Source organism: Taeniopygia guttata, chromosome 28, assembly GCF_048771995.1.
Source record: "Taeniopygia guttata chromosome 28, bTaeGut7.mat, whole genome shotgun sequence".
In the NCBI taxonomy this organism is placed as follows: domain Eukaryota; kingdom Metazoa; phylum Chordata; class Aves; order Passeriformes; family Estrildidae; genus Taeniopygia; species Taeniopygia guttata.
In genome coordinates, this window is record NC_133053.1 from 1,883,806 (window position 1) to 1,902,262 (window position 18,457).

At 53.2% G+C, this 18,457-nt stretch overlaps 2 protein-coding genes and 1 non-coding gene across 3 annotated transcripts; 2 read left to right on the forward strand and 1 right to left on the reverse strand.

Moving 5' to 3' along the window:
* The first annotated feature begins 3,464 nt into the window (after positions 1-3,464).
* Positions 3,465-3,557, forward strand: MIR7-4 (microRNA mir-7-4). Its single transcript, NR_049016.1, is given in 1 exon segment — positions 3,465-3,557. It is a non-coding gene; the product is annotated as a microRNA mir-7-4 (primary transcript).
* Positions 3,558-8,831: 5,274 nt separating this feature from the next.
* Positions 8,832-12,863, forward strand: FEM1A (fem-1 homolog A). The gene has a single exon (XM_002197948.6). The coding sequence runs from the start codon at positions 9,003-9,005 to the stop codon at positions 10,989-10,991; it is 1,989 nt and encodes a 662-aa protein (XP_002197984.2). The 5' UTR covers positions 8,832-9,002; the 3' UTR covers positions 10,992-12,863.
* Positions 12,864-15,035: 2,172 nt separating this feature from the next.
* On the reverse strand, positions 15,036-18,355 carry TICAM1 (TIR domain containing adaptor molecule 1). Its single transcript, XM_002194256.5, has one exon. The coding sequence runs from the start codon at positions 17,354-17,356 to the stop codon at positions 15,290-15,292; it is 2,067 nt and encodes a 688-aa protein (XP_002194292.5). The 5' UTR covers positions 17,357-18,355; the 3' UTR covers positions 15,036-15,289.
* Between the last annotated feature and the right edge of the window lie 102 nt (positions 18,356-18,457).

Sequence of the window (18,457 nt, forward strand, 5' to 3'; positions counted from 1 at the left end):
ACTCCCCCATCCAACCCCAAAATCCATTGTTTTAGGTGGCACTAGAACAGTAATGTGAATTTAGTCCCTTGTCACTGCAATTCCATGTGTGCCCCAGAATCAACCAGGCTGAACCAGGATTCCTGGGGTGAGAACAGGAGGGGACAGAGGTTCATCCTGAGAGCACCCCGAGGCTGAGCTGAGCAAACAAGGCAGCCAGAAAAATTCCACTGGTGTTGGCAAATTCTTCTCTCTCACTGCACTTGATAGCAGCCAGTCCCCTGTGAATCCCTGACCTTCACACTCCACAGGCTGCCTGGGATGGCTCACAGAAACCACAGGAGATTTTTTTCCTGTTCCTGATTGTCAGAGCACACAGCAATTCTGGTGTGAACGTTGTTGCATCTGCTTTGGACAAGTCCTGTCAGCAGCACCTCTGCAGCTTCCCAAAGCTGTGCCAGGACATGCTTCGGGGTGTGAATGAGGATAGGGAAGAACTTGCACTCAGAGAGCCACAGAATCCCAAATGGTTTGGGTTGGAAGGACCATAAAGCTCAGCCAGTGCCACTGCTGCCATGGCCAGGGACACCTTCCCCTATCTCAGGCTGCTCCAAGCCCTGTCCAGCTCCATTTTCTGTTCCAAGTGGGGTTTGAAATTAGTTGGGTGTCTGATCCAAGCATTTGGCTACAGTGTGTGGAGACAGATGGACATCCCTGGACAGTGCCAGGCAGGTCCTGTCCGGGGGTGAGAGGAATTGTTGTGCCAACTGGGCAAGGAGGCTACGTCACAACACTGAAAGCCCAGCTGCCATGGAATCACCCCTGAAATACCCTCCTTGCCTCTCAAACTCCAGTCCTGTGCATTAACCAACTCATTGGGTGGAAGGGCACCATGTGAAAACTCGCCTTGTTTCTGCCTTTTGACTCCCAAACACTCCTCTCTCATTTTTCCCTTTTAGCCCTTCTGTCCCTCGGCCCTTTTCTCTCTCCACCTTCTCTCTGATTGCTGAGCAGCTTTTTGACTTTTCCATCAATAAGTCTAAAGAGCATTTGAACCGCTTTGGTCCCCCTTCTCTCCTCCCTCCAGTTCCAAATCAGGCAAGCTCATCGATCAGAGGAGCTCAGGAAATATCTGGTGTTTTGTTGTCAGGCTGATAATAACATTGCAGTTGTGAATGGGCTGCTGCAGGCCTGATCATGGACACCTGCAGGGTTTGTTTAATTGCATTTAATGACAAATCCTATACAGAGGAGCATTGCCAGAGAGATTTATTATCCACCAAAGAGGCAAAGCACAACAGCTCAAAATATAATTTGCACTGAGCATTTTTCCCCCTGCCTCTCTTTAAAGCACGGTAATAAATGACAAATCGGGTAAAGTGGGAGACACGGGGCTGGGGAGGAGGTGGGGGGCAGAGGACAGAGATTGAAACCAAAGGAAATAACAGCAATAAGGCCACATTGTTCTCTCTGCCCTCCCTGTGGTCTGGTGTAGAGGAAATTCTGTTTGTTTAATTTACAGCCTGGAAGTGCAGCTGGGGATCTCTCAGTGATGAGCTGGTTGGAGATAGCTGGAGGCCAAGAGTCCCCACTCTTTCCAGACAGGCTTTTTCCCGTGTTCTGAGCTAAGTTTAGCTCCCATCCATAGAAATAATTCCCAAGGAGCCTCCCAGTGCCAGGGAGAGGGGCGAGGTCCAGCTGCCCCCAGTACAAGGAGCCACGTCCCTGAAAGCTCTGGGACAAAGCAGAAGTGCAGATCCCTTCCTGACAAACACTACACAGAGAAATACAGCCCCACAGAGACAGTCTAGACAAAAACCTCACATGCCTCTGAGCCTGTAATTTATGCTTCCTACTTAACACCTCGCTCTAAACAGGGACTGGCTGGGTGTGAAACCAACAGAGGAGCTCTTGCACACATGTCTCCTGTCTTGATTTTTACCTGACTGTCTGGCAGTGATTCGTGGTAAATCCCTTTGTGGAGCTGTGTCCTAGAAAAAGGACTGAATAGTGTCCTTGTCACCTAGAACTCCAGCCCAGCTTAGCACTTCCCAAACTGTCTTCTCTTTCAAATTCATTTTTCTTTACAATTTATCCTCTCTTCCAGTTAACTTGGGCCAAAGACTGAATTGTCCTGAATTTCTGTTTCTATATATTGTCTCACTCCCCACATGTTTTCACTGCATACTCTCTACTGTTCCACTTGATATTCAGATTAGAATCACAGAGTATCCTGAGTGTAAGGGACTCATCAAGGATCATCCAAATTCAGCTCCTGGTTAAATTTTACCCGGGAGGTTTGGGGTGACAGCAGTTTTGTACAAGAACACATCCCCCCATGTTCAGCAGCTGGCTCTGTCCTTACACAAACACGGTGTTGGGTAACACCTGGACCCGTTTTTATCTGATTTCCTGGACAATGGCAGTATCACTAATGCTCCCTGTTAAATAAGACCACCTGGACATCTCCTGGTATCAGCCCCAGCTATCACAAACACTCTCTGCTACCTAGGCCAGCACAAAGGGCTGTTATCTCAGAGCAGCACAAATCCCCAGACTGAAACACCCATCTGGACTTAAAATAAAGTGTCCATAGAAAGCACATATGCTATAAAAAAGGAGAGGGAGGGAGGGATGGGACTGCTCCCCATGAGCTCCCACAGGGCACAGCTCCTGCCAGCAGCATCAAACCCAAACCCTCTCCTGTAGCTGCACACTTCATCCTCCCATGGAAGAGCAGCCAAGGCTGCTGAGGAATGGTTTTATTTCTTTCCCTTTTTTCCTCACCTGCTTACAAAAGTACCCATAACAGCTGGGTGAAGATGGGAAGAGACTGTTCCCTGCCTGATTTCAGAGGCTGAGGTGAGTAAAGCTCTGCTGGACAAGGAATAAAGTCAGATCCTTTCCATGGGTGTGGAGGGATTAATCCACGTCAGAGAAAACCTGGGCAGTGAAAGAAAAGCTGGACCTGAACCAAAGATTGCTCATGAACAAATCCAGAGAAAGGGAGCAGCAAAAGGGGTCTGTTTTCCTTGCTTAAATCAGCTTCTCAGTGGGATTCCAGGAAACTTGGCACTATCATTATCTTTCTCTTTGCAGAGTCCTTTTCTCCAGTGTTCCCCAGCATATATTGCATTTGCTTATTGTAGTCAGACTCCAATACAGCTGGGAGACAGACAGGTGACAGAGCACTCCTGGAGGAGTTTATCCCAGGGTAAGGCAAGAGGAGCCCCTGCTGAGCCCTGATGTCCCTGTAGAGTCTCTGGAGTGAGGAAATGGAGCAGAAACTCAAGGGAACAGCACAAATTGGAGAGATGATTACAGGGAGATTTGATGTGGTCTCGGGAGGAACGCTGCAAAGGGCAGCATCCACCCCTGAAGGAGTGCCAGGAACAAGGATTACAGGGTGAGAAGAACTCGGGAAGGATGCTGGGAGAAGACGTGCAGGAGGACATCCCTGAGGAGGAAGCGCTGCTTTCCTGGCCTGGCTCTGTGTGGAAGACTAGTGATTTTGTTGTTGTGTTTGTAAAGGTGACAACAAATCATAGCCTGCCATACAGCCCAGGCTGCCACGGCCCAGCTGTGCAAATGCTTTGGGTGCTGGAGCTCCTGTCGTGGCTTGTTCTGCTCCTCAGTCCAAATGTCCCTCAATTCTTTCTTTGGCGTGAAGGAATATTATTTCTATCCTGAGCTTGATGTCCTGTGGTCTGGAACATCTCTGGGGTCAGTCCCAGGCACCCCCAGCCCCTCCCCAGCGTGGCTGGATGAGGGCAGGAAAGGCCTTGGCTCTCTCTGAGTGAGCTCAGCAAGAACAAAAACATCTCTGAATTATCAGCCCTGTGCTCAGCACAAACCCAAACACAGCCCAGACCAGCCATTGGGAAGGAAATTCACTCTGCCCCCGCTGAAGGCACCACAGGACCCGAGGAACCTGCCCCAAACACACCAGAGCAGGGTCAGGCACTTGGACACTGCTGGGACTCTGATGCCTGGCAGGGCTTGTTTGGAGAGCTGAGCCCTTTGCTTCCAACAGGGCCTTAAAATATAAAAAGAATAAATTTTCAACACCACTCAGAGCCTCCATTCTCAAAGGTATTTAGGTGTGAAAATGAAACTCTTGAATCCTGCTGAGGCCAGTGGTAAAAGCACTGAAATATCTTTAATAACTTGGGTTGTTCGTGCTGTCGAGCACTTTTCTCTTTTTCCTTATTTTTTGGTTTTTTTTTAACTTACCAGGCTCAGCATTGTCCACATCACTGGTACTATGGCAGATGTGAATTAGGAATCACAGAATGGTTTGGGTTGGAAGGACCTTAAAGCTCTCCCAGTGCCACCCCTGCCATGGGCAGGGACACCTTCCCCTATCCCAGGTTGCTCCAAGCCCCATCCAGCCTGGTCTTGGATATTTCCAGGGATCCAGGGGCAGCCAGAAATCTGTTGCCAGAAGAGTTTTAAACCTGTACAAATCGCTGTCATTTGATGGTGCCTGAAAGAAAAGATCCAGGTTTCATAAACCACCACGACTCTCTCTCCCCCTGTCTTTCACTTCCCCACTGCCAAACTAAATCCACACAAAATTTGGGGGCAGCAGTGCAGCCACTAATGCTGCAATGGCCGGGCTGGGGTCTGATGTAAATGAAACTTTGATTTAGTGCTCCCCCAGAAGCCTCCCCAGCGTGTTCATCCTCTGCAGGCTGATCAAAATCCTCCCTCCCAGGTACCCCCAGCCCGGTGCCCCCCAGAAGCACAGAAAATAATGTCATCAGAGCCCTGCTGATGGAGGCAGTTACAGGACAAAGGCCCTGCAGCAAGGTGGGGATTGGGTCATCCTTCCTGCTCATGTCAGGGTGCCATTTCTCCCTATTTTTAGAATTGTTCCCTTTGTACAGCAAATTGCTTAACTATAGAGACAATCTGGTGTTCACTGGCTCTGGGAGCAGGGACCCATCTTTCCTGGCTTCAGGAAATCACACAAACTGCTGAAAGCTGGAGATGGATAAAACCTGGGTACACAGGAGCCTGCGAGCCTCAATTTACACTGAAAAACCTGAGGAGCTGCTGCAGCCCTGACTGAGCACAAAGGCAATTTCTAAATTATCCACTCTCTGCTTCAGAAGGAACTCAGGGATTCAATAAATCTACATGGACTCTGCTCCTAAATAATTCTGATGCTTTTGGAACTCTTAGCACAGCACCAAACTTCTCCACATTTTGAGGGAAGAGATGGGGAGCAATGGATTAGGAATTCTGGAGCATTTCACACTGAGGATGTTCCAAACCATCCATCCCAGCCCTTTGTTATTCTCCACATTGTACACCGTGGTTGTCCCAGACACCTCAGCATGGATTGAAGCTCTTTGGCTTCAAAGCAGAGCAAACATGAGCTGTAAATTCCGAGTTTGCAGCCTAAATAAGCCAGGCAGACAGAGAACAGTTATTATTCCTGTGTTATTGGCAGGGAATTGAGACACAGCAAGATTAAATGACTGGCCCAAGGTCACCAAAGGAGCCTTCTGTAAAGGTGAGGGCTCAGCCTGGATTTCTGAAGTCTCTGCCCAGTACTTCAGCCATCCATTCACTTGCTCTTTAAGTACCCTGTCATTATTTCTGTGAAGGAAATTATGCTCCTCCTGCAGCAGCCAGCACCGTGTAATTCAGCTTGTCTGAAAGGGAATATGAAATGGCAGTTTCACAAAAAATTAACCCTCCTGCCACGCAGCCTGGCAGCCCTGTCACAACGTCTCATTTTTTACCTGCTCTTCCTCCCATGGGGCTTTAACTCCCCTCTTATTCCCAGAACTCTTTCTGGGGTTTTTTTCCTGTGTTATCCCAAAAACCCTACCCAGGTGTCCCCCATGGGGTCTGTAGGGGAGGGATGTGGGGGGTTGGAGCCCCAGATGTGGGGATTCACCCACGTTCCTGAGCTGCTGCTGCTGCTGGAGCTCAGCAGGAGCACCCGGGAGCTGCCCCACGTCCCTGGCACCCCCAGAGGGATGGCACAGGGCACAGGGCACAGGGCACAGGGCACAGGGGCAGCAGCACACAGGCAGGGCCTGGAGGGGCTCCGGGAGAGCCACCTGGGACAAGGGATGGAGGGACAGCATGTCGGAATCTGAGCTATTGATAATTCCCAGATTGTAGAAAGTCTCTGTCTGTCAGCCCCACAGCCAAAGCAGAAGCCATAATTGGTCTGTGCTGGTTTCAAGGTTGTTTATTCTGTTTATCTCTAACATGTTCTGCTGCCCTGCCGCAGCTCTGTCCTGCAGGGCAGCGTGTGGGGCTCTGCCCTCAGTGGGATGGTACAAACATTAAATACCACAAACTACCTGTGCTGGATTTACAATAACGTGCCAATATCTGTCACCTACGTTGGACAGTGTGTCCCCAGCCTGAACCAACAGAAAAATGCCAACACCACAGTGAAACATGGTGGGCATGAAGAAGGAGAAAAAGGACAAGACACACCCAATTTCCTCCATCTTGTCCCCTTTGGACCCCTTATCTAGAATCCTAAAATTTTACTTTTGCACTCATGCCACACTTAATTATTACTGATATCAAACACTCAGAGCTGGTAATTCATTCTGTAAGATTGAAAACTCTTTTCCATGGGCAGAGATCACAGCCAGTGTCTCTGGGGGCTCTGTCCAGGGGGGTTCCTGACCCCTGCCAGGGTCCCAGGGCAGCCAGAGGGAAGCTCTGGATTCCCACAACAGCACACAGGGAATGGCTCCCTCTGCCAGAGGGCAGGGATGGATGGGATTTTGGGAAGAAATTCCTCCCTGTGAGGGTGGGCAGGCCCTGGCACAGGTGCCCAGAGCAGCTGTGGCTGCCCCTGGATCCCTGGCAGTGCCCAAGGCCAGGCTGGGCAGGGCTTGGACCTTCCTGGTTTAGAAAAGATTCAGAGTGAAGTCCTGAGGCTGCAGCACGTTCCACACCCAGGGATCTGCAGGGAGAGGCTGCTGTGACATTTCTCCTCCTGCTCTTTATTCCCTCATTACTGAGAAATTTCTTATTAATGGAAAAACCATTTCCATCAGCTGCACTTTACCCCACGATGTCTCAGAGCCTACCCAGGAAGGAGGGGTGGGCTCTGAGCTGGGTTTGGGACCTAAAAAAAAAAACCTGTGTGGTGTTTCTGGTGAATTCCTAATGGATTCTATGGAGGGGAAATTAATAGGAAGCTTTGGTTAATAGATACTTCAGATAAAAGAGCGAGTGCATCTGGTCACCATGGCAACACGAGAGCCAGCAGGGAGAGGAAATGTCACCGTGTCTGTGCCTTGACCTGCAGCACAAACAGCCTGGGAGCTGCGGGCTTGCACTGGCTCCTCACAGAGGGGACAGGGACAGCGACACTCCCAGGTGGGATATTCACAGCCCAGAATGCCCCAACACACCCAGAGGGTTCACAGTGTTCACGGGGCTTTTTTCTGGGTGAAGACACGATGGATCCTACCCAGAATTTTGTGTTCCCACAGCCCTGAGGGAGAGTTGGACTTGGTGGTCCTGGAGGGTTTTTCCAAGCTCAAGGATTCTCTGGTTCCTCCTGCCCTGATGTACAGGGAGCTGTCTTTGCACAGCATGGACACCCTGCAGATGTTTAAGGGACCTTTGCCCCTTTTCTTCTCAAACACAGAGTCGCTGTGTCACAAAATTCCGGGAAGTTTTGGGCTGGAGGGACCTCAAAGCCCATCCAGCTCCATCCCCTGCCATGGCAGGGACACCTCCCACTGTCCCAGGCTGCTCCAAGCCCTGTCCAGCCTCGGACATTCCAGGGATGCAGGGGCAGCCACGGCTGCTCTGGGAAATCCATCCCAGCCTCGTGTGGGAATTCTGCCACGGACACTCTGCTCCAGGAGCAGCTGCTGCTGCTCCCGGGGACTTTCAGAAGCTGCTGAAGTGAAAATTGGGCTCCTGCTGCCTGTTATGCAAAAGCAGTTTCTTAGCAACAAAAGTGATATTCTGTGTGCAGGCAACAGGCATCAGTGGGATAATCCAGTGTAATTCCAGACAAGACCTAAAACGGGTGGATGGACTGAATAATAATAATCGTGACAGACAGAATAATAATAATGGGAATAATGAGACTAAGCTTATTTCCCTTGGTAGGAGATACCCAGCTATAAATAAAATACAATGGGAGAAACCCTGTGCCAGTTCTCTGTATAAAGATTAGGAACACCTAAACTCAACGTATGCCCTAAAAATAGACTCCGGTGAGTAAAGCTTTGCTCATCTAAGCTGAGCTATTTATTGCTCGAGTATTTTCCCTCACTCTGGGCAGGTATTGTCGCTGATGGATGTTGTGAGCTGGACCTAATGGATTGAATTGGATCTAATTGGAGTGAATAAATCTGTGTTCACTGACGGGGACAAGGCTTTGCCACCTCCAAGGCAGGAACTGCATCCCACGGGCTGGCCTGCATCATCTCTGTGGCTCCGTTACAGCTCAGGACATTACAACTTCGTAAAACCTGCAATTAAACCACGTTAGATTAATGCTGTGCGGCCGCTGTGTTTTGAAGTGCCATAAGGTCAAGGAATTTAAGAGAATTCAAACCGCTATGAAACCAGCACACGCAGGGAGTCACAGACACACCTGGACAGCACCTGGCCCGCGCGGGGCGCGCTGGGAAGTGTAGTCCCGGCGCTGGTGAAACCCCATTAGCGGCGCTACCCGCAGCGGGCCGAAGAGACTACACTACCCAGCATGCCCCGCAAGGAGAGGGTGTACATACTTCCCGCCCGCTCTGCCTCCTGGGAAACAGAGTGCGCGCGGTGCGGCGCCAGGCGGGCAGTGCCGCTCCCGGGACTACAATTCCCGTCATCCACCGCGCGCCGCGCTCCGCCCCGCGCGGCGCCATTTTGTTCCGCGGCGCAGCCTGAGATGGCGGCCGGGCCCGGGCAGTGAAGGTCCCGCCGCGCTGAGGGCAGGGGGGTCCCGCCGCCCCCCGCCCGCCCCGCGTCGCGCTGGGGCCGCGCCGCCGCCGGTCCATGGCCTGGAGGCGGCCGCTGGCGCCATGGACCTGCGCACGGCCGTGTACAACGCAGCCCGCGACGGGAAGCTGAAGCTGCTGCAGAAATTGCTGGGCAGCCGCAGCCGTGAGGAACTGGAGGCGCTGACGGCGGGGCCCGGCGGCGGGGGAGGCCCCGGGGCCGGCAGCACCCCGCTGCTGATCGCGGCCCGGCACGGACACCTGGAGGTGGTGGAGTACCTGCTGGATCACTGCGGGGCTCGCGTGGAGGAGGGCGGCTCCGTCAGCTTCGACGGGGAGACCATCGAGGGGGCCCCGCCGCTGTGGGCGGCCTCGGCCGCGGGGCACCTGGGCGTGGTGCGGAGCCTGCTGGACCACGGCGCCTCGGTGAACCAGACCACGCTGACCAACTCCACCCCGCTGCGGGCCGCCTGCTTCGATGGGCACCTGGAGATCGTGCGGTACCTGGTGGGCGAACGCGGGGCCGACCTGGAGGTGGCCAACCGGCACGGCCACACGTGCCTGATGATTTCCTGCTACAAAGGGCACCGCGAGATCGCCCGCTACTTGCTGGAGAAAGGGGCCGATGTGAACCGGCGCAGCGTGAAGGGAAACACGGCCTTGCACGACTGTGCCGAGTCGGGCAGCCTGGAGATCCTGCAGCTCCTGCTCCGCTCCAAGGCCCGCATGGAGAAGGACGGCTACGGCATGACCCCTCTGCTCGCTGCCAGCGTCACCGGCCACACCAACATCGTGGAGTACCTGATCCAGGGGGGCCTGCAGCAGGACGAGGCTGCGGGGAGCCAGAGTGGGAGCCATCAGAGGGGCTGCAGCGAAGAGGGCTGTGAGGGCTGCGGTGCTTCAGCGTCCAGTCAGGATGAGATCCCGAACGTGTTCTGCACTCGAGAGGCTGCTGTGGAGGCGCTGGAGCTGCTGGGTGCCACGTTTGTGGACAAGAAGCGAGACCTGTTGGGAGCCCACAAGTACTGGCGCAGGGCGATGGAGCTGCGCTGCGAGGGTGGCAAGTACCTGCCTAAGCCCGAGCCCCGGCAGCTGGTGCTGGCCTACGACTACTCGCGGGAGGTGAGCTCTCTGGAGGAGCTGGAAGCGCTGATCACGGACCCCGACGAGATGCGCATGCAGGCGCTGCTGATCCGGGAGCGCATCCTGGGCCCTTCCCACCCCGACACCTCCTACTACATCCGATACCGCGGGGCCGTCTACGCCGACTCCGGCAACTTCGAGCGCTGCATTAACCTGTGGAAGTACGCCCTGGACATGCAGCAAGGCAACCTGGAGCCCCTCAGCCCCATGACTGCCAGCAGTTTCCTTTCCTTTGCCGAGCTTTACTCCTACGTGCTCCAGGACCGTTCCAAAGGCACTTTAGCCACCCACCTGGGCTTCTCCGACCTCATCGGGGTGCTGAGCAAAGGGGTCCGGGAGGTGGAGAGGGCCCTGGTGCACGGCAAGGACCCCGTGGCCGACTCGGCGCAGTTCACCAAGACGTTGGCCATCATCCTGCACCTGGTTTTCCTGCTGGAGAAGGTGGAGTGCACCCCGGAGCAGGAGCACCAGAAACGCCAGACCATCTACCGCCTGCTCAAGTGCAGCCCCCGCGCCAAGAACGGCTTCACCCTGCTGCACATGGCCGTGGACAAAGACACCACGACGGTGGGGCGGTACCCCGTGGGCAAATTCCCGTCTCTGCACGTGGTGAACTTGCTGCTGGAGTGCGGGGCAGACCCGGACAGCCGGGACTATGACAACAACACCCCCCTGCACGTGGCTGCCCGCAACAACTGCCCGCTGATCATGAGCGCCCTGATGGAGGCTGGGGCGCACATGGACGCCACCAACGCCTTCAAGCAGACGGCCTACGAGCTGCTGGATGAGAAGCTGCTCACCAAGAGCACCATGCAGCCCTTCAACTACATCACCCTCCAGTGCCTTGCTGCTCGTGCCCTGGACAAGCACAAGATTCCCTACAAGGGATTCATCCCCGAGGAGCTGGAAGCCTTCATTGAGCTGCATTAGGGCGTGAACAGCCAACAGTCCCCAGCCTGTCCCACCCCGCTGAGGTTGTGCAGCTGCAGGGCTTGGGCTGGCTGTGCCAAAGTGCCCAGGGCCGTCGCTGTGCTGAGCTTTGTCCCCATCTGTCACCACCCAGCTGGCGTGTTGGGGCAGGGCAGGAGGAGGCCTCAGAGCTCACGGCTGTCCCTTGTTGTCACCTTCAGGTACCAGCTCTCTCCAGTGCACTCTGTGCACAGAGGACACAGCCCCTGCCCTTCCCCATGCCACCATCGTGTCCTGAGAAGGAAGGAAACTGAGATTCCCTGGGACCTGCTGCCTCTCCTGTTAGTGCTGGATTAACTCAGTGTTCAGCTTTGGAGCAGCTACACATCCCCCACGAGCTCTGGCCCTTCCCACCCCACACACCCAACAGATAGAAAGTGAGTGAGGAATGAAATACCCTCCAGCTAATCCCTTCCCTTCCCTCCTGTCAGGTTTGGGACAGCCCATGCCCAACAGCCGAGGGGCTTGTACTCTGCCCAGGGATGGCACAGGGCTGGGCGTGCTGAGGATGGGGTTTGTCTCTCTCTTGGTTGGCCAAGTAGCAAATGGTGTTAAAGGCCTGAGATTTCCATGATTGTGCATAAAGCTGGGATGTTTTTTCTCTCGTAGAGCCAGGCCCTATCTATGCTGCAAGACTTCTCCAATCCTGTAAGATAGAGGAAGGTCAGTTCTGGTTATACAGTTTCATCCATAGATGTTGTAGTTTATGAATGGGGAGGAAAAAACTACTTTAATGACAAAATCCTGATGTGGTGTTCAGGCCCTTGGCTTGTCCATTCCACACCCATTTACTCCATTCCCAGCATGTACGTGCTTTGGCTCCAGAGGGCAGCGGGGATTGAGCTGGAAGGGTGAATGTGGACGATTTGGGAGCCAAAACAGCACATTTGGAACTATTTTCAAAGCTGAGCTCTTGCAAGCCCTTTAGGCCAGGAGGTACCTGCAGTGTGGAGGTGCTGGGAGGGCGTTATGAAAGCAAGTGAGTGTCTGTGGTGGGTTTGCACCAGGGTGGGCTGAAGGAAGAAACAAGAAATGAAAGTTTAAGGTGCCTGCTTGTCCTTCTGAGGTTTTGGTATCATGTGCTTGGGCTCTGTTATTGCCCCATTCTGAAACCTCATGCAGTGGGTTCTTAGCAGCTGGTTTGGGCTTTTGAGTCTTGTTTTTTTTTCCTTTTTTTATTTTTTTTTCTGTTTTGTAACTTCACTGAGGATGGTGCTACTTCCAAGGTGGAATTTGAAATCTCACCTGGCTGCTGTTTGGGCAAGCTCCTTCCTTTGATGGGGATCTGCACACACCTTGTTTTTGACTCTGTAGTTAAGTTAGAGGGCGAGTTTTTGCCTGTATGAGCAGACCCATCCGTGGTGGAAAACAAAGAGTTTCCAGCAGTTTGTCCTTGTGCAGGCGGTGATGGGCAGCCTGTGGCTCCTTCCCTGGCCCTGAGCAGGGTGGGAAGCACAGCCGAGGGGGGAAGCAGCTGCCTGGAGCTCTGGGAAAGGTCCACCTGGGAGAGCAGACCCCTGGCCCCACCCTTGCTCTCTGTGCTACTGAAGCTTCTCTACTTGTATTTATCAGCCTCAATAACCACGCTCTCTGCCCCTTCAAGATATTGTAGATCTGCCAGTACATTTTGCAGTGTTAACTATAACATTTATTTATAAAGCGAGGAGGTTTAACTTGAATTGAGCTGTAAAGTGCAGAGTTAGTTTAGCTGCCTTCTATTTTTTTTTCCTTTTGGCTGAAACCTGAACTAAACTGCAGGAATGGGATTTGTTCCTTTGTGAGCTGATGAGCGCTCTTAACTTTAAATAATAAAACAAAAAATGGCTGCTAGAATGCAAGTGCCCTGGAGTTCTTCCTGATAAGCCTCTGTATTCAGGTGTTTTCCTCTATTTTCAGTTTGTTTCCCAGGGATGGGACACTGTGGGTATGGAATTCTGGGGTGTTTACTATTAACAGGTGTGATTGGTTCATTTCATGGTTACTCCTGTGGAAAAAAACAATCTGTGCTGCAGTGGCAAACATTTTCCCTGGAAAAGAGTAACACTGACACTGAAATGACACCTCTTCTTTTATATTTTGATGTAAATCAAACCATGGGAGAGGATCTCTGTTGACTCGTGTATTACCTGCCTCACACATGAGGGACAGTGGACACAGCAAGAAGAAAGAGGGACACTGTCATCAGTTTGTTTTCCAACCCCAAATCCATCAGGGATTGTAGAAACAGAGGAATTAATGGTACTGGAGTTAGTTCCACACAGGGACCTGGATCCCAAAAATGCTTGGTCTTCCCCAGGGAGGGTGGGTGGATAAAATACTTGAATGTTTTTCCTGTCATTTACTGCTCCATCCTTACTTCTTGATGCCTTGAGGAATGATGGTGCCTTTGTGCTAAAAATGCCATTTAAAGCAGTGTCTGTAGAGCCTGGGGATGTGCTTCTCCCACCCAGCCATTCCTCCTGTGCTGCAGGTGATCTCCAGGTGTGGGAGAGCAGGTACAGGGAGCCAGGTGGCCTCAGAGAATTCCATCTGGCAGAGTTAATCCAGGCAGGAGCAAATCTGGAGCTGGGCTCTTGTGGTCAGGGAGCTGGGGGGGATCCAGTCAGGTGCAACAGCCCCAAGGAGGAGAATATTCTGTGATGGAAAAGGCTTCACTTTTTTTAAAACAGCCTGTAATTACACAGAGGGCCCAGCAATTAAATGTTGATAGTAATTACAGGGTGGAGAAATCACTGCATCATTTAGGGGTAATTACACTGAACAGGCCCGATTGACTGTAGGGCCAGCTCCACGTGGGCAAAACACAGAGTTGTGAGGAGCAGGGCAATGTTTCAGTGATTATTTTGGTAATTCTTGGACAGAGAGGAGTTTTTTCTCCACTGTGGTGGCTGCAGACCCTCCTGTGTCCCAGACACAGCTCTCCCTCCCCTGTGTGTGATCCAAGCTGGATGTGGCTGTGCTGAGGTTGTTTACAAGCTGCAGCAGCTTCCAGTTGAGTAATTTTGCATGATTATTTATAGTAGGAGAGGAGCTGGGAAAGGAGGGATGTGGGAGTGCTCCCAAGAGTCGGGACTGTCCTGTGCCAACAGCAGGAGACAGGAACTGCAGTAACACAACAACTCTTACTGGTGCTATGGAGGAGAGAACCCAGGGAAATAAAAGGAATTCCAGCACTTGGAGGATGCCAGCAGGCTCTGGAAGGAGTGGATGAGTTAATCCATTGTCACTGGGTCCTGCAGAGTTAAAATCCAGTATTTGAGAGCTGGAAGCCAAGAGTTGAGGGCAGCTCAGAGCCTCCCCCGAGGATTTAATAACACATCTGTCTCGCTCAGGGGCTGGCTTGGGGCTTGGAGGGCTCTTGGACCAAGGCTGCAGTCTGGAATGAGGCCTGCCAGGTCCCAGCTCGGGCAGGGATGGCTTTGGATCCTCCTGGAACCTGCTGGGGAAGCCAAGGAGTGCCAGGAGCACACGCAGACCTGCAGGGAGACCTGGAACGGGGCCACTTCCCTGTACTGATCACAGCAGCATCCACGTTGACAGGGAGTGGCTCCTGAGCAGCCTGCAGCTCTGCCCTGCTCCTCCACAGGCTGAGCTGGCTCTGGGCTCTGCTCCGGGAGGGAACAGCCCCATTTCCATCTCTCGGTGGCTTTGGGGTGACCTCTGCTGACGATCAGGAAAATGGCTGTGCCTGGAGCATGGGAGGAGGAGCCAGGGCTTTGCTCCAGGTGCCCTCGAGGTGTTAAAGCTCGGTAGGTACCACCCTGGTAGATCCCTTGCTCCCTCCCACTCTGCATTCCTGGATTTCTCCACCCTTCTGCACCACTCTGCTCGCTGGTTTTAGTTTTTCATTCCACTTTTTCCTGAAAGGCAGCTTCCCAAAGCATCCCTTGCAGATTGTCCCTCAAATCATTTGCTCAGTGCCATCTCCCATCCCCTCCAGCCAACATACAGAATAGTTTTCCATATATCCCTGACTATCCCTGGAAAGAACCAGAGGAACACAAGTAAATTAATTAAAATTTATTTATAAATTCTTCAAGTAGCTCCAGACAATTAGGAAAATAATTTTCTCAGTTACTTGAAAATCAGCACAAGTAAAAACAATTCCAAGAGATCACTACATCTTTTTTTCCAATAAAAAATGAAGAATTTTCTTTTGTGCTTTGGTAAAATTGCACTCTTGATGCATAGAATAATAGTCCCAGTCCCAGCATAATCACTCTGATCCAGGATTTGAAATGAATTTTGGCTGTCCTGGCTCAGATGTTGTGCTGGCTTTGCTCCTGGCTGTGCCCTGGCTCAGGTGGGGCAGTTTCCACCTGCATCACGTTGTGGTTCCCGATCTGAACCATGCGGGCGTGTTGGATGATGAGGGGTGGCATCCCTCCCTGGCCTGCTGTGATGTTGTAGTGACCTGGGGGCAGCTGTGCTTGGGAAGGGGGAGGACCCCTCTGAGCAGGAGGGGGTTCCTTCGGGGCAGGGGGACACCAGTGCTGGGCTGGTGGCCCTGGTGGCCACAGCCGTGGCGCTGCTGGAGGCACCCGGGGAGGGGAGCCCAGGCTCAGGGCAGCCAAGTTCTGCTGGGCTTGGTGCTGTTCCCGACGCTCCTGGAGCTTCCTTCTCTGCATCTGTTCCCACAGGGCTTTCTTCTCGCTGATTTTCTTGGGGTTAAAAGTCTTGTGCACATTCTTGGAGAAGAGAGGAGAGCTCTCTTTCAGGGTGATGAGCACACGGAGCATCCCGGGGATCTGGCTGTCCTCCAAGGCGTTTGCTTTGGGTAGAAATGGGATGACTGAGTCTTTCTTGGAGGGGTCCACGATGGACTGCATCAGAGCAGTGTCTGTCTGGTACAGGCACAGGTTGCAGGGAAAGTTCTTGGTCAGCAGGAGGATCATGAAGGCAGAGTTTTCCATGGCCTCCTGGAAGCAAATCATGTGGCTGCGCCCGGCGATGAAGAAATCCTCACTGAGCGTGGCACCGTTGGACACCCCCATGCCCTCCAGCAGGTTCTTGACCTGGTGGGCCACAATCTCATCTTCACTGGCATGCAGGACAACAAATGTGAAGAACTTGGCACCATCTGGCTCTGATGGATCCATGGCTGGGGGAGCAGGAGGCCTGGCTGGAGAGGGGGACGAATGCAGGGGAGGGGGATATGATACTCTGGAGGGAGATTCTTGAAGAGGAGGAAGAGTTGAGAAGGAATTAGGAGGAGGAAGGGAACAGGTTGAAGTAGAAGCAGGTGCAGAGTTAGAGGGAATGCCTGCTGGATTGTTGGAATCCTGCACGGACACAAGGGCAGGAGCAGTATCCACTACAGCCCTTGAATCAGGGACATCAGCAGATGCTTGCTTTTCATCCTGCTTTTCATCCTGCTTTTCATCCTGCTTTTCTCTTGCTGTGTGAGGCCCTGTCACTGCGCTGGATACGTCACTGCTTTGGGCAGGCTCCGAGGGCAGCGGTGTCTTGGGAACAGGGAGAGGGCTGGGGTGACAGGGACCGACCTGCAGACCCTTCTCTGCCTGGGGCCCTTGAGCAGCTGTGTCCTGCCCAGGGGGAGAGCTGGGTGTGCTGGCCCAGCTGGATTCCTGTGGGCCGTGGCTCTCTGTGTCCCCGTCGGGGTGTCCAGCGCGGCTGGGCCAGGTGACACACTCGGGGACAGAAGGCTGGGTGTGAAAAGCAACTGTTGGTGATGCACTGATCTCCAAACAGCTGGACAGGGAGGAACTCCCCACAGAGCGCAGGGGCTGTGGGCCTGAAAGGTCTGAGTTGCCTCTGATCTCCACTGGTGAACTCCTCGCCATGTGCAGCAATCCTGTGTCCTCATGGGATCTCAGCGTCCCAAACCTGTCCCCGGAGCCCCCGCTGGCTGCAGAGCCCTGCTTGTCCTGTTCCTTGGGTGGGATGTTGTTGAGTGTCCTCTGCTGAGTGTCCTTGCTGGCGTGGCAGGCTTTGTCCCTGGCCTCAGGACTGCACAGCTTTTCCTGTGCCAGCACCGTGTACATCTGTGCCAGCAGTGCCACGGCACCTGCATCCAGCTGGGGAAGCTGCAAATCCTCCCCGTCTTCCTGCACTCCTGCAGCGCCCAGTTTGATCTGGTGGACGTACTGGGCTGCCTGGTTATCCCTCAAGGCATCCAGACAAATCCTTGCATCCGTTTCTTGCCCCAGAGTAAGCAGGACCATAGCTTGCAGTAACTTGCTGCAGGGCCCAGGTACCAAGTGCTTCAGCTTGAGTTTGAGGCTCAGCAGTTTCTCTGGTGGCACTTGGGACAGAATTTTGAACACGTCCTCGAAGCTGGGCTGCAGCTCAGCTCTCTGTGCCATCTCATCAGCTGCTGGCCCAGACCACAGACTGCAGCAGGGATGGGAAAAGCATCTTATGGCAAAGGGTTGTCTGCCCGTGGGGCTCGGGGTGCCCCGGTGGCACTCCTCGTACCACACAAACCTCCGGTGCCCGGGGACTCTGCTCGGAACTGCGGCCTCTCAGTGCTGGAGTCTGTGAGGAGAACACAGGACAGCCTTCAGAGGGGTGATGTGGGCACTGGGGGATGCTCCTGGAGCTGCCAGGCTCTCTCTCACACCTCCCAAATATTCCTGCATCTGTGAAGAGAACAGAGGACAGCCTTCAGAGGGGTGATGTGGGCACTGGGGGATGCTCCTGGAGCTCCCAGGCTCTCTCTCACACCTCCCAAATATTTCTGCATCTGTTCCATGCTCGCAGCTGTGCCAGTGTTCTGTGCATTATTCCACTCTGTGATTAAGCAAAAAAGCACATTCTTTGTGTTCATTTCACATCAATTACAACTGGTTTAAGATAATTGATTAAATAATGCTATATTTAGGTAAATCCAAGTGTATCCTCCTGGCAGCTGGTTCTAGGAGTCTCGCAGGCGCCTTGTGATGACAGTTGAGGAATAAAACAGGTGTAGAGGAAACCCTTTCCAGCCCATAACCTGTGTTATCAGGGAAGATTCACAGGAAAGAATTCCTTCCCAATATCCCACCTAACCCTGCCCTCTGGCAGTAGGGAGCCATTCCCTGTGTCCTGTCCCTCCATCCCTTGTCTAAAGTCACCTGGAGCCCCTTTAGGCCCTGGAAAGGGCTCTGAGCTCTCCCTGGAGCTTCTCCTCTCCAGGTGAGCACGCCCAGCTCTCCCAGCCTGGCTCCAGAGCAGACAGGCTCCGGCTCTTGGAGCAGCTCCGTGGCCTCCTCTGGACTCTGTCCCAGCAGCTCCACGTCCTTCTTTCATTGGGAGACTTTATATCCCCATCCACAGGTGATCCCTGAGCCCCTGCACTCACCCCGGGCCTCTGATGGGATTTCAATTAAACCACAGGAGCGTCTTAGCAGGGTTTTGGTGGGACACTGCTCCAGAAATTTCCCTATTTAAAGCCAACCCCAGCGAAGGCCCCGAAAGAACTCTCA

Excerpts from the sequence above, each read along its gene's own strand:
- FEM1A (XM_002197948.6), top strand. The coding sequence starts at position 9,003 with ATGGACCTGCGCACGGCCGTGTACAACGCAGCCCGCGACGGGAAGCTG.
- TICAM1 (XM_002194256.5), bottom strand. The coding sequence starts at position 17,356 with ATGGCACAGAGAGCTGAGCTGCAGCCCAGCTTCGAGGACGTGTTCAAA.